General features: G+C 42.1%; 4 protein-coding genes across 4 annotated transcripts; 2 read left to right on the plus strand and 2 right to left on the minus strand.

The window, feature by feature from the left end:
* Window positions 1-1523: 1523 nt before the first annotated feature.
* EAE98_009014 (uncharacterized protein) lies at window positions 1524-4685 on the plus strand (the record flags this gene model as incomplete). Its single annotated transcript, XM_038956635.1, has 4 exons — window positions 1524-1982; window positions 2190-2420; window positions 2477-4574; window positions 4639-4685. The coding sequence occupies 4 exons, from the start codon at window positions 1524-1526 to the stop codon at window positions 4683-4685; spliced, it is 2835 nt and encodes a 944-aa protein (XP_038807005.1).
* A 1190-nt stretch (window positions 4686-5875) lies between these two features.
* Window positions 5876-8321, minus strand: EAE98_009015 (uncharacterized protein; the record flags this gene model as incomplete). Its single annotated transcript, XM_038956636.1, has 4 exons — window positions 5876-5978; window positions 6175-6766; window positions 6827-7825; window positions 7895-8321. 4 exons carry the CDS (start codon window positions 8319-8321, stop codon window positions 5876-5878), a joined length of 2121 nt encoding a protein of 706 aa, XP_038807006.1.
* Window positions 8322-8940: 619 nt separating this feature from the next.
* On the minus strand, window positions 8941-11434 carry EAE98_009016 (uncharacterized protein). Its single transcript, XM_038956637.1, has 8 exons — window positions 11077-11434; window positions 10956-11010; window positions 10813-10896; window positions 10504-10594; window positions 10150-10398; window positions 9945-10058; window positions 9320-9888; window positions 8941-9264 (listed from the first exon to the last, which is right to left on the minus strand). The coding sequence occupies exons 1-8, from the start codon at window positions 11124-11126 to the stop codon at window positions 9103-9105; spliced, it is 1374 nt and encodes a 457-aa protein (XP_038807007.1). The 5' UTR covers window positions 11127-11434; the 3' UTR covers window positions 8941-9102.
* Window positions 11435-12897: 1463 nt separating this feature from the next.
* On the plus strand, window positions 12898-13488 carry EAE98_009017 (uncharacterized protein; the record flags this gene model as incomplete). Its single annotated transcript, XM_038956638.1, has 3 exons — window positions 12898-12976; window positions 13034-13162; window positions 13214-13488. 3 exons carry the CDS (start codon window positions 12898-12900, stop codon window positions 13486-13488), a joined length of 483 nt encoding a protein of 160 aa, XP_038807008.1.
* Window positions 13489-14586: the final 1098 nt, after the last annotated feature.

Genomic DNA, 14586 nt, shown 5'->3' on the forward strand with positions numbered 1-14586 from the left:
CGAGATGTGCAGAGATTAAGTAGGTATTTCGTATGACAATCATATCAAAAATACTGAATGAGATGGTGTATTTCAAGTAACTGATGGATGATATGAGAAGCTCCTCTATTAAGGAAGAAGTACCTACCTACATCTTTAATCGTAAAGAATTAATCGACGTCACTACCCAACCATCCACCTAGCATGTTGAAAAGAGATAGAGACGCTTCGTTTGCTTTATCGATCGGTTGAATTTATCCTCGTAGATACCACCTACCTAGGTACACCAGTACTAGGTATGTAACGATGGAAGCTAATTACTGGTACGAAGATATTTCCATTTGATAAGGCGAGACCAACACCAACAGAAGCAAGTAATAATCCTAGAAATATCCATCACATTTTCCTCTCCTCCATTGTGATTTGTCGAGCTTTCCTTCGGTGTGCTATCTCTTTTCGCTCACTAGAACCGAAAGGATGCCAATGCCATCCCATGTAATCTGGGGGTGGAACGTGCTTCAAGACAAAACAATGAGGGGAAAGTAAATAAATGATGTGATATGGGGAGGGATGTTTGGCGATACCTGCATCTTTGGCGGGATGATGTGTATGTACGAGGAGATGGATATGGCGAGATAGAAAGGGTTGGAGTCGATGTACTAGAAACATTGTTGGATACTGTCGGTGCTAGGTATTAATACGATACTGAAGACCATGGATGGTTGACAAGAAGTTATCAAATCCGATAGATGAAATGACAGCACAATCGGAAGATAAAAGAAAATTGATCAATATCTACTATCTAATACCTACCTCCCTACTTAAATACACATATCAGGAAGAAGAAAAGAATTAGAAAAGCAAAAAGGACAATTGAAGATTTCTGGTGATAACAGAGGCGTTGCCTAGCGTCATATCTCATATTTCATTTGAAAGTTCTCTCTCTCTCTCTCTCTCTCTCTCTCTCTCTCTCTCTCTCTCACTGTATCATTTCCTTAACCCTCAGCTCATCAAGCAAGAGTGGTGTCACTTCAATCTTCACTCACTTCACACTTCACACTTCACACTTCACTCACCACCTCACCCTTCTCTCCCTCTTTTCGCTGGTCGTTACTTCCACAATCAACAAATTTAAACCAATTCGGACCTTCTGAATTAAATTCTTTTTTCCCTCTCACCAATTTCGTTAATCTTAATTCACCTTGCTATCCGAACTTAACTTTTTTCCTCTCCTCTACCTCTTCCGACTCAATTCTTCTTCTTCTTCTACTTTTTTTCTTTTCTTTCCCTCCACTACACAAACATCTCGACATCAACTTACCCCATCCTCTTATTCCTCTCCTTCTTTCATCAAGTAATTGAACAATTCCTTAACCATTAAAGATATTCCATTCATCGGAATTCTTTTCCATACTCGACGAGGTCGCGTCGTTTATCCCCATAGAATTTGTTACTTACTTTACTCATTTAACATCCACAACACAACTTACATCAACCAAATAAAGTGATTTATCTGCCACTTTCAATTCCCACCCGTGGTCGTCATGGCACATTTGGCGGGTCAGCATGATCTTCACATTCATGGAACAACAGGTGCCGAATCGAGCAATCACTCATCCGATACACCTCCAAATCACCTAAGAACCAACATTGAACCGGGTCAATTCGATGAGAAGAATGGTGGTGTGCAACACACTTCTGCCGATGCCATCAAGCATGAGGAAGAGGAAGAAGAAGATGAGGACATGGATGCATTGATCGATGAACTCGAATCTCAAGATGGTCATGCTGAAGATGAAGAGGCCGAAGAAGAAAATGGTCCTGCTCAAGAACGTCTGGTCCCCGAAGAGTTACTTCAAACAGATACTCGCATTGGTCTTACTGATTCCGAGGTTCAAGCTCGTCGTAAGAAATGGGGTTTGAATCAAATGAAGGAAGAGAAAGAAAATTTATTTCTCAAGTTTCTTGGGTACTTTATCGGTCCCATTCAATTCGTTATGGAGGTACGTTGATACAAACTTCTTACCATCATTCTTAATTCCTCTGCACCCCACTATTTCGCGCTTTTGAGATCTGCATGGATTCTCCACAGATCATCTAGTGTTATAGGTCGTGGCCGTCAATTCGACACGGCCGAATGGAGTACCTCCGCAATCCTTCCAAATCCGTAATGCTCAAAGATTTGTACTAATTGATTGATTTTTCAATAGGCTGCTGCTGTACTTGCTGCTGGTCTTCAAGATTGGGTCGACTTTGGTGTCATTTGTGCACTTCTTCTCCTCAATGCCACCGTCGGTTTCGTTCAAGAGTACCAAGCAGGTTCCATTGTCGACGAACTGAAAAAGACTCTTGCCTTGAAAGCTGTTGTTCTTCGTGATGGTCGTCTCTTTGAGATTGAAGCTCCTGAAGTTGTCCCTGGTGATATTCTACAAATTGAAGAAGCAAGTTCGACATTTTTACTCAAATCTCCAGACGAAGACTAATCATCTTCTCACAGGGTACCATTATTCCAGCCGATGGTCGTATCGTTACCGATGATGCTTTCCTTCAAGTCGATCAATCTGCCATCACTGGAGAGTCTCTTGCTGTTGATAAACATAAGGGTGATACATGTTATGCATCTTCTGGTGTCAAGCGTGGTGAAGCTTTCATGGTCATTACTGCCACTGGAGATCATACCTTCGTTGGACGTGCAGCAGCTTTGGTCAATCAAGCTTCAGCAGGAACCGGTCACTTTACTGAAGTCTTGAATGGTATTGGTACGGTTCTTTTGATCCTGGTTATTTTCACCAACTTGGTTGTCTGGATCTCATCATTCTATCGCTCGAACCCAATCGTTCTTATCCTCGAATATACGCTAGCCATCACGATCATTGGTGTCCCTGTCGGTCTCCCAGCTGTTGTCACTACTACCATGGCTGTTGGTGCCGCTTATTTAGCCAAGAAGAAGGCCATCGTCCAGAAACTGTCTGCTATTGAGTCACTTGCAGGTGTCGAAATTCTTTGCTCGGATAAGACTGGTACATTGACCAAAAACAAGCTCTCTCTCGCCGAACCATTCACTGTTCCAGGCGTAGAACCCGATGATCTTATGTTGACTGCTTGCCTTGCTGCCTCAAGAAAGAAGAAGGGTATTGATGCCATTGACAAGGCTTTCTTGAAATCTCTTCGTTACTACCCACGCGCCAAGTCTGTCTTGTCCAAGTACAAAGTTCTCGAGTTTCATCCCTTCGATCCTGTTTCCAAGAAAGTTCAAGCTGTCGTCGAGTCGCCTCAAGGGGAAAAGATTATTTGTGTCAAAGGAGCTCCCCTCTTCGTTTTGAAGACTGTTGAGGAAGATCACCCAATTCCTGAAGAAATCGATCAAGCCTACAAGAACAAGGTTGCTGAATTTGCTACTCGTGGTTTCCGTTCTCTTGGTGTTGCACGAAAGCGTGGTGAGGGTCAATGGGAGATTTTGGGTATCATGCCTTGCTCTGATCCACCACGTCATGATACCGCTCGTACCATTAATGAGGCCAAGACTCTTGGACTTTCCATCAAGATGTTAACTGGTGATGCTGTTGGTATCGCTCGTGAAACTTCAAGACAGCTTGGACTTGGCACTAACGTGTATAATGCTGAACGCCTTGGTCTTGGTGGCGGTGGAGACATGCCTGGTTCTGAGGTCTATGATTTCGTCGAAGCTGCTGATGGATTTGCGGAAGTTTTCCCTCAACATAAATACAATGTTGTGGAAATTCTTCAACAGCGTGGATACCTTGTGGCTATGACTGGAGACGGTGTCAACGATGCCCCATCACTAAAGAAAGCCGATACTGGTATCGCTGTAGAAGGTGCTTCAGATGCCGCTCGTTCGGCAGCTGATATCGTCTTCTTAGCTCCTGGACTGGGTGCTATCATTGACGCTCTTAAGACTTCTCGACAAATTTTCCATCGCATGTACGCCTACGTTGTCTATCGTATCGCTTTGTCAATACATCTTGAGATTTTCCTTGGTCTCTGGATCGCCATCTTGAATAGATCTCTCAACATTGAATTGGTCGTCTTCATCGCCATTTTTGCAGATGTTGCAACTCTTGCTATTGCTTATGACAATGCACCTTTCTCCAAAACTCCTGTTAAGTGGAACCTTCCAAAATTGTGGGGTATGTCCGTTCTCCTCGGATTTGTTCTCGCCGTCGGCACCTGGATTACTCTCACCACCATGATTGCTCGAGGTGAAGATGGTGGTATTGTTCAAAACTTTGGTGTTCTTGATGAGGTCGTCTTCCTTGAGATTTCTCTTACCGAGAATTGGTTGATTTTCATCACACGTGCCAATGGTCCTTTCTGGTCATCACTCCCATCGTGGCAATTAACTGGAGCTATTCTCATTGTTGATATCATCGCAACATTTTTCACCTTGTTCGGTTGGTTCGTAGGAGGTCAAACTTCGATTGTTGCCGTCGTTCGTATTTGGATTTTCTCCTTTGGAGTTTTCTGTATCATGGGTGGAGTCTATTATCTGCTTCAAGATAGTTCTGGCTTTGATAACCTCATGCATGGTAAATCACCAAAGAAGACTCAAAAACAAAGATCTCTGGAAGATTTTGGTAAGTGGATTACCCCGAGTCTTATGTCATTTTACGAACAAAGCGCTAACTTATACTTCTTTAGTCGTCTCACTTCAGCGTGTCTCCACACAACACGAAAAGTCGGCTTAAAACTTAAACCTCATAATTTACAAGCACACATTAATTACAGAATGTGTAGCTTTTTACGAATATTCCCTTGTGTTATTAATTAGGTAGTTCGTGTGTATAAACTTCAGACGGGCTCATGGGTAATCAAAACTGCTTGCTACTTTCGCGCTGAAAAGTTCAAATTGCTTAATTGCTGGAAAATAGAATTCGTACATTGTTTCTTAAATGAAAGATCAATGACGATTAACTTTTGGCACAAGAAAATTGAAGCAGATTTGAGCGTTTTTAGTCATTTTTTATTTAGATGATGATAGCGTCATCCTAGAGTCTTAAAAGTCTTTAATAATTACAAATAAGTTTTCTTATGTATGATTTTTGGGTTTGTGATAATGAGTGAGTGAGTGAGGTTTTCGAATCCATTAATCGTTCAACAGACCTGACGGTATGAAGGAAGAGATTGGAGCAGAGCATCAGCTTCTTTTTTTCATCTGCTATTCACATTGACATTTCATTTGAATTTGTATTTGTATTTGTATTTTCAAAATCTCACCATCTCACCATCTCACCATCTCATCATTTCAAGATCCCATCATTTCAAGATCTCACAATCCAAGATCTCACAATCCAAGATCTCACAATCCAAGATGGAACGAACTAAGAAAGAGAGAGGGAGAGAGAGAGGGAGAGAGAGAGAGAGAGAGAAAGAAAAAATGTATATCCAAAAACAAAACAAAAAGGTTCAAATATTAATACTTCATTCCATTCCATTCCATTCCATATATATATATATATATATATATATATATACATATATGTACGTATGTAAATAAAAGATAAAAGATAAAGATAAATTTCTAGGGAATCTCGCGCTCGTACTTTCTTCTCGTACTTCCCATTTCTTTCTTGCACTTTCTTTCTTGCACTTCTTCTTGCACTTCCATTCTTCTCCCATTTCTTCTCCCATTTCTTCTCCCATTTCTTCTCCCATTTCTTCTCCCATTTCTTCTCCCATTTCTTCTCCCATTTCTTCTCCCATTTCTTCTCCCATTTCTTCTCCCATTTCCTTCTCCCACTTCTTCTCCCACTTCTTCTCTCACTTCTTCTCCCACATCCTTTTCCAATCACCCCAACCAATCACCCCATCCAAATACAACAAACCAATCCATCCAAACCAATCAATCCAAATCCAACCAATCCAACCAAACCAAAATCTACAACTTCGCCAACGGTTTCTCATCCGCCAATGCTTCGGCATACATTTGATCAATGTGTTCTCTGAATTTCTTTGCCGTTTGGGGACGTTTGAGTTTGAGACTATTTTTGGGGGAAAGGGGGGTCGGTTGTTAGTGGGTGTTTGTTTTGTTTTTGATTTGGGGGGATGGATGGGGATGGATGGGGGGACGGGGTTTGTGTGGGGGGATGGATGGGGGGATGGGGATGGGGATGGGGACTTTATGTCTCATCCTCGAGGGGGGGGAGATAGATAGAAGGGCAAAAACAAAAAACTTACGTCGGAGTCAAAAGTTCATTATCAATGGTAAATGGTTCGATATCCAAGTACACATTCTTAACCTTCTCGTAGCTATTAAACTTTGATTTCTTGCCAACGCCCTCCAACACCTTGACGAGTTGCATGCGCACCCTCTTATCATTACCCGCTTCTTTGAGGCCCGCAATATCCTCACTCTTGATTTCTCTGCCGAGGATCTTGCTTGCCCACGGCGCGAACGTCACGGGATCTACGCCGAAGATGGCGACGAGGAATGCTTGGGTGGAGTCTCCGTGCACGTATGCTTGGGCGAGGAGATTGCAGTTTGCCAGGTAGACGTTTTCGATGCGTTCGGGGGAGATGTACTCGCCCTGGGCGAGTTTGAGAACGTTCTTTCGACGATCGATGATTTTGAAGCGGCCCATGCTGTCGACTTCTCCGATGTCGCCGGTGTGGAACCAACCGTCTGCGTCGATTGCTTTGGAGGTTTCGGCTTCGTTGCGGTAATATTCGCGGAAACGGGCGGTACCTCGGAGGAGGATTTCACCTCGGGGGTTGGGTGTGTCGGTTGCGAGGTACTCCATGTCGGGGACGGATTCGAGGCATACTTCCACTGTGGAAGGAAAAAAAGGTTAATTGAGTTTGAAGTAGGAATTGGGAGGAAATTACTTACTAGATGGGCTTACACCTCCGCAATTACCGGTGGAGTAATCATCATCGTATTGTACAAGACCATGTGCGTAGGTTTCGGTAAGACCATAACCTTGGATGAACTTGGCACCAAAGGCTGCACGAAGAAACTGATGAAGACCAGGATCAATTGGAGCACTTCCAGTCACCAAACCACGAGCTCTTTGAAGACCAAAAGCACTAGCTAATTTAGGAGTCCAGATACGATCATAGAGAGCGTGTTTATTGGTAGCTTGTCCGGGTGGAAGTTTCATCGACGCAAGCTTGGTGTTAATAATATGACGACCGATTGTGCCCTTGACACCTGGAGCATCGATAGTAGCGGCTTTGATAGCGCCTCCGAATCGATTGTAGAGACGAGGAACGGAGTTGAAGGCTGTTGGGCGAAGAAGCTTCAAGTCGTCGACAAGTCCAAGAATGTCACCACGGAAATAACCAATAGCAGATCCTACAGCAAGACAGCCATGCTCGGCAAGACGTTGGTAAATGTGTGCCAATGGAAGGTATGAACAAAGGACATCATTAGGCCATGGATCAGACACAATTCTCGAAATGGAAGTGGCTGCAACAGCGTGTGCCTGGGTAAGAACCACACCTTTGGGGTTACCAGTTGTTCCGGAGGTATAATTGATTGTAATGATGTCTTCTGGTCGAGGTGGGTTCATTGGAGAGTTTGGGGACGCAGCTCCAATGGCTTCAACATCTCCAATATAATGAATAGCGATTCCAACTTCAGCCGCAAGAGCATTCAAGAGTGCTTTCTTTGTGTTTCCAGGCTGTTCTCCTTCATCCAAACGATCGAGGCAAACAATGAGCTTCAGCGTAGGTATTCTCGGCGCCAACTTCAATAACGTCGGAATATGTGGTAAACTCGTACAAACACAAGCGAGCGTCGCATGGTTGACGATATATTCCGTTGTATCCGGTCCGAGAGTATCGTAAATGGAAACCGTGAAGAGGGATTGAGACATCGCTCCCAAATCTACAACTCATGTCAGCCCCCCACCCTGCAATGCACGATGCAGGTAGCAATAGCTCCAAGATCTCTTACCAACAATTTGCCATTCCGGACGATTTTGACACCAAAGACCCACACCATACTTATCATCTGTGATTCCCGCCCTCTTATGAAGCTCTACCAATCCCACACCAAAATTCTTTCTGCGCTCTGCCGTCTCCGCATACGTGATCCATTGATAGTTACCATAAGTTTTTGTAACGGGATCCCAAGGTCTATGACCCAAACATCTAGCATTTGGTCTCTTTCTTGCGGCCTTCTCAAAGAAATCATGACTGGTCAAACATTCTGGATCGATTGTTTGTAGTAATGGCTTATCCACGAATTGATAATGCCTGTAAATACCACTGCGATCTTCGCGCGCACTGCCCGGGATCGCAAGGGAGTAGGGTGAGCCGGGAGGAGGAGATGCTCGGATGGTCTTCACATAAGTATCGGGATCTTGTACCGTCGGTGCCATGGTGTCTGACTAGATCTCTAAAAAGCAAACATCAATCAGTACTCATTCAATGTCGAACAAAGGGTAGGAGGCTGGGCATCGAGCGGCTCGCGATGAGAGATTACGAACCTTGGAATGTATAAAAGGAATGATAAAAGATCTAATCTATAAAACTTGGAGAATATGAATCGCAATGAAGATCTATCGAATAAACAAAGCCAAATTAATTCCAACAGCGAGTGAAGTTTGTAAATAGAATAGATCAAGTAGGTATCAAGTTTCCTTCAAAGGGTGCATGTGAAGAAATGGAGAGTGGCCTCGCCCGAAGCCTCGATGGTCGCGTTTCGTTTTACCTCGGTATCTGAGCGCTGGGGCATAAAATCATTCCAGAATGTGGAGAAGCTTTGTAAATCGCAATCACAATTCGTGAAGGATTGGAAATGACCGACATATCCGTTCTGATAGGGGGAGAATATTGGGTAGAGAGAGGATCTGAATCAACAATCATAAAATTCTCCACGAAGAAAAGTGGTCAGACAGCGAGGTACAGATGCAATGTAGTGTTCGGTAGACGCTTATTTGCATCCGAGTTGGTACTTTAACCAATCTATCGGTATCACAGTAAAGATTTGTTTGTTGTTGATTGAATTGAATGAATAGTTATTTGTATTATTACTTTGTAGCAAATAGTATCTTATCAGTATTCTGTAGATTGATCGTCCATCAAAAACTTCTACCACGTTCACATTTACCTAGCCAGAGAAAGTTTGAAGAATACTTTAAAAAGGGGGGGGGGAATCATTTAAACAACCAATTTAGCATCACCACTAACATTACCAGTCTTCTCGGCATTTGAGTCGTTACCACCACTTGTCTTCGCTGCAGAAGCTGCTTCGAATGATTGTTCAAAATCCTTAATGATATCATCAATGTGTTCTGTGCCAACCGAGATTCTGATGAGATCCTATAAAACAAGATTCAGTCAAATTCACAACATTGGATGTCTAATGAAGTCTTACCTCAGTGACACCAGAGGCCAATCTTTCGTCGTGAGAAAGTTGTTCGTGGGTTGTAGACCATGGATGAATGGCTAGAGTTTTTAAATCTCCAACATTGGCTAGATTAGAAATCAATTTGAAGCCATCAACAACCTGGCTACCAGCTTCTCCTCCTCCTTTAACCCCAAAACTCAAGACACCACCAAATCCACGAGGCAAGTATTTCTTGGCTAACTCATGGGATGGGTGATTTTCCAATCCTGGATATGAAACCCAGGAAACGTGTGGATTCTTCTCAAGCCATTTTGCCAACGCCAATGAGTTCTGAGCATGTCGCTCTCCTCTTAAGCTCAAAGTCTCAAGCCCTTGGATCAATTGAAATGCTCCAAATGGATTCAATGAACTTCCCAAATCTCGAAGAACCTCAACTCTAACACGAGTAATAAAAGTGTCAGGTCCAAATGTTTCCCAGAATTTTAGTCCATGATATCCAGGGGATGGTTCAACCATTTCCGGGAATCGCTTGCCGTGCTTTCCCCAGTCAAAATTTCCTGCATCAATGACTACGCCACCTATGGTAGTTCCGTGTCCTATTAGAACCAAGTTAGAAGGAATCACAATATCTGACAGCGAAACACATAATTACCGCCAATCCATTTAGTGGCTGAGTGTACGACAATGTCTGCTCCATGATCAATGGGGCGGCAGAAATATCCTCCTGCTCCAAATGTGTTATCAACGACGAGAGGAACTCCGGCATCTAAGTATGAAATTAGTATTTCTCATGAACAAAATCAGGAGCTTCAAGCAGTCAAGCCAGAACCAGATTAAGATGTAGTATAATCACTAACCGTGTGCAACTTTGGCAATAGCCTCAAAGTCTGGAACATTATATCTTGGATTTCCAATACTCTCAACGTACACAGCTTTTGTATTTTCGTCTATAGCCTTCGCATAGTCCTCTGCCTTGTCTCCTTGAACGAATTTGGTATTTATGCCTAATCTTGGAAGGAAAACCTTCAATTGATTGTATGTTCCTCCATAAAGATTCGTCGTGGATACGATATTGTCTCCGGCATGGGCCAATGCGGCAAAGGCCACTTTAGTGGAGTATTAGCACACATTCGCTTATGGCATGATATCAAAGGGGTGATGTGGTGAAGGAAGGAGTGAGGGTAGAGATGAAATTAGTCAAGATGACATACTAAACTGGGCTGCTTGACCAGAGGAAGATGCTACCGCTCCTCGTCCACCTTCAAGAGCTGCAATCCGCTTTTCGAAAACTTCGACAGTTGGCTGTTGCCAAGTTAGCTAAGATCTTGGTGTTGTACTTGGCAATGAAGTTTAGGAATTGGAAATTGCTGAGACGCCAATTTTGAACGAAGAAATGCCAATTCTTAAGAATTGAGATGCCAACTTTCATCACAGACGTTGCCAATTTTCAAGAAATCAGATGCCAAATCTCAACGACTTTTCTTCGACTTCGGATAGAACATAGCTTGGGTGATACATACGTTCGAAATACGACTGTAAAGATGTCCAACCTCTTTGAGGCCAAACAACCTAGCTCCATGAGCAGAGTCATTGAATGTGAAGCTCTATAGATATCATATTTAGCTCTTAAGATCATAGGATTCTCTGACATGAGCAGACTGACCGTGGTAGCATAGATTGGCACAGCTCTTGCATTTGTTGCTGAATCCGGCTCATGTCTACCGTCGACAAAATCTAATTAGCCTTGTCTTGAAAGTGCGGGGAAGAAGTGGCATAGCACGAACCCAGCATGAAGCTGTAGAGTCTCGAAATGAGTGCTTTCAACAGGTGCCATGGTGATTGATCGATTGTTCTTCGATTCGGAGTTGAATAAGATTTGAGAGATTTAAAAATTCACAGGAAAGAAAGGAAAAGAAAAGAAAATGAGCGCCGGGAAGCTTTTTAAATCAAGAGATTAAAATCTTTGTTTCCCCTCATTCCCTTTTGGTAAGACAAACAGCTCTTTCCAATTGAATTGATGGCCATGGTGGGGTAATACATTATACATTCATTGGCTTGAGCACGTCATTTCTTTCATTCTTTCATTCTTGAGGTATAAGGGATGAGAACGGGAGAGCTCATCGAAGATTAGACAACATTAGATTGAAAAGTGGTGGTCTGAATGGCTTCATTTCATCCTTCCGGTCCTTTCGACATCATCTTGATATTTTGAGGCTTGCTTACTCATCTGATCAAAGTTGCCTGGTGGTTGGTCTTACCAGAACTATCAGCCCTGGGCTTTGACCCTCCTTTCATTACCACAGCGAGCACAGTTTCCAAACAATTTACTGGCTTCAACAACAAATCCATTTTGGTGTTACGACTTCACTTCGTGTTGCATTACAGATCAGATTTTCTATTCAAACGACATTGGCCTACGAATCACAGCTTTGTCTTTCCATGCACCATGGCGCCGTGATGTTCCTCCGTAACTCCAGATGATACACCAAGTAACTTTTCTCAACATCACTTCCACAACAGATATCTGACACGGCAATCCAATAACATTGCGAAGGATGACTTATGATATCAAGGTCATGTCCAAGCATTTCAGATGTCGTAGCTTAAGAACGTCTCATGTTCCGCCGCCTTCAAACGCAAAGCTCGAAGATGCGAATCAATATATGAACCTCAATCTTGTGCTTCTTTCTTGGCAACACAACACTGACACTCTTGGAACTTCCTACGAGGCGGCACTAGAACTTACTTGTAGGTTGAGATGAGTATATCCCTTTTTAAGCTTTGTGGTTGAGTTAGTGAATTTGTGTTGTAGTTGGTGTTTCATGCTCTGAGATAAATAGAAACTTGTGAGATGTCCGAGCGGATAATTCTCAACTTCTAGACAAAGCGTACTTATTGTTTCAATTGGTTATTACTGTTAAGGTTGTGAGATGTACGCTTCACCAAAGTACTTCAGTCTGCAGTGTAGAATCTTCTTAGAGGTGGATATTTCAGGGTCAGTGGGCTTTGAGGTAATACAGTTCAATGCGCGCGTTTGCGGGAGAAGATCATTTGATGATTGCAGTCAGCACATCCTATCATTGGTCGTGATGCTGAATTCCAATAATAAATATGCTCAGTCAGGTTACTCAGCGGTTGAATTGTCCTACGCATCGCGGGGAACGCAAGCAGGCCTTTCTCCACTGTAGCCAGGACGTCGTTAACAATTATCATTGGTCATATAGCCCTGTGCCTTCAATGTAATGCCGTAGATCCTTGCTTGGTAGGGAGTTGAGAACCGGCATGATCTGTGCGATGGATTGATATACCGTTTCAAACATGATACTGAGTTTATGCATCTTTTCCACTTTGGCTGCAATGGAAACCATTCGGCCTTCAGACTTTGTCTACTTAATTCTTTTGTAATTATAATATCAGTCTGTGACTCTTTGTATTTCATCTCCTTTCAACTTTTCTCCACCTGTCTCCTTTTTCAATCTGTATACATCCTCTTCGAATTCACTCATTTACGCGCGCCCAAGTTGCAGCTGCATTTTCCCACGACTATTAAGATCATCCATTTCACGACAACAAGATTTCCCAAATAACGATACTTTAATTTCAAAATGGCGATTGGATTACTTCTTCCTATTCGAATTGCTCAAGCAGTTTTTGCTATCGTCGTACTTGGCTTGTCCGGATATGGTATGAGAAATATTAATGATTGGCATACCAAGGGATAACTGCTAACATACCACATAGTTTCCCACTGGTACAATGCCGATACTCTGACCGCAAGTCCTTCTCAAATCAACTTCTTGGTTTTCGTACCTGTCTTTACTTTGATTTCCATTGTCTATCTTGAAGTTGCACCCCGCTTCATGTCGAAAGGTACCTTTATCACTTTCAAAAGTACATACACAATTTTCTAACATTCATCAGCATCTCACCCATACGCACATCTCACATTTGAGCTTCTCAACGTTCTTTTCTACTTCGCAGGCTTCATTGCCCTCTCCGTCTTCATCAGCAAGCTTCTTTTCTGTCGTGGTTCTGTCTGTGGAGCAGCTCGTGCCGATGCAGTCTTTGGTGCTTTCAGTTGGTTACTTTGGATGGGAAGCAGTGCTATTCTTGCATTGGAGATGTTTAAGGGAGGAAGAGGAAAGGCTTATCCTCAACCAAACATGGCTATGAAGGAGACTGGTAACCCAGTTTAAGTTGCTGGGTTGAGCGGAGAGAATGCAAAAGACAACCGGAGAGCATGTCCATACTATATGGGCACTGGTAGTTGATGAGAAGTCTTGATGGCCATGTCTCTTTTGAAAAGACGTATTGTGGTTGTGGAAACAAAGGTTGATGACAAGGGAAAGATTGATGACTCGAATGTTCATGGAGTTGGGGGTCAAAACACACACAGCAGCAAGACTGACTGATGTCTATTCTAGAAATAAATAATATTGAAATCTTTGATACTTGTTTTGCGTGCATCTACCTTTCTAATTGATGAATTTGCTCATGTTCCTTTCTTAGCATACTTTCCTTGCATTGCAATTGAACCATTCCTCTCTTGAAGTTTTTAAACAGGAACCAGTATCTAAGAATTCAACAGTAAATATATCAATTCATGAGACGACGATGAGCTTGTATCTGAAAACAGCTTTTGAACCATTGGCCCATCATCTCAAACGTCCAAAAATTTATGGGAATCCCCTTTTAGATCAATTATATAATCACATAGTCAGATAGCAAGTAAGTATCTTTCTAGGATCTATAAAACTCCAACGCTAGATATATACCTATATTCCCTATACATTTCACTCCTTTAAAAAAGTTCTCATGAGTTTATATAAGTCTTACCTCCTATTGTATTGTATCGTGTTGTATTGATTCATTGATTTATATACTGGATAGATATACTGTACTGAATCTATATCTCATCCTGTAGAATATATCTTTATCTTTTCTTATTTCGTTACTTATTTCGGTCTGGGTTTGGGTTAGGTTTGATTTGGTTATTAAATATGAAATTGTATATTAATTCTTTTTCTTTTGATTGTGTTTTTGATTGTATTTTTGATGTTTAATATTTAATATCTAGTATATAGTATTTAGTATTCAGTATTTAGATATATATAAAAGCTATTAGAGATTTCTCAACTTCAACTCTCAACTCTCAATTCTCAATTTTCAATTCTCAACTCTCAATTCTCAACTCTCAATTTTCAACTCTCAACTTTCAACACTCAACACTCAACTCTCAATTCTCAATTCTCAATTCTCAATTCTCAATTTTCAATTCTCAACTTTTAATCATC

The sequence above is a fragment of the Botrytis deweyae genome (genome assembly GCF_014898535.1).
Source record: "Botrytis deweyae strain B1 chromosome Unknown BDEW_025, whole genome shotgun sequence".
Lineage (NCBI taxonomy): Eukaryota > Fungi > Ascomycota > Leotiomycetes > Helotiales > Sclerotiniaceae > Botrytis > Botrytis deweyae.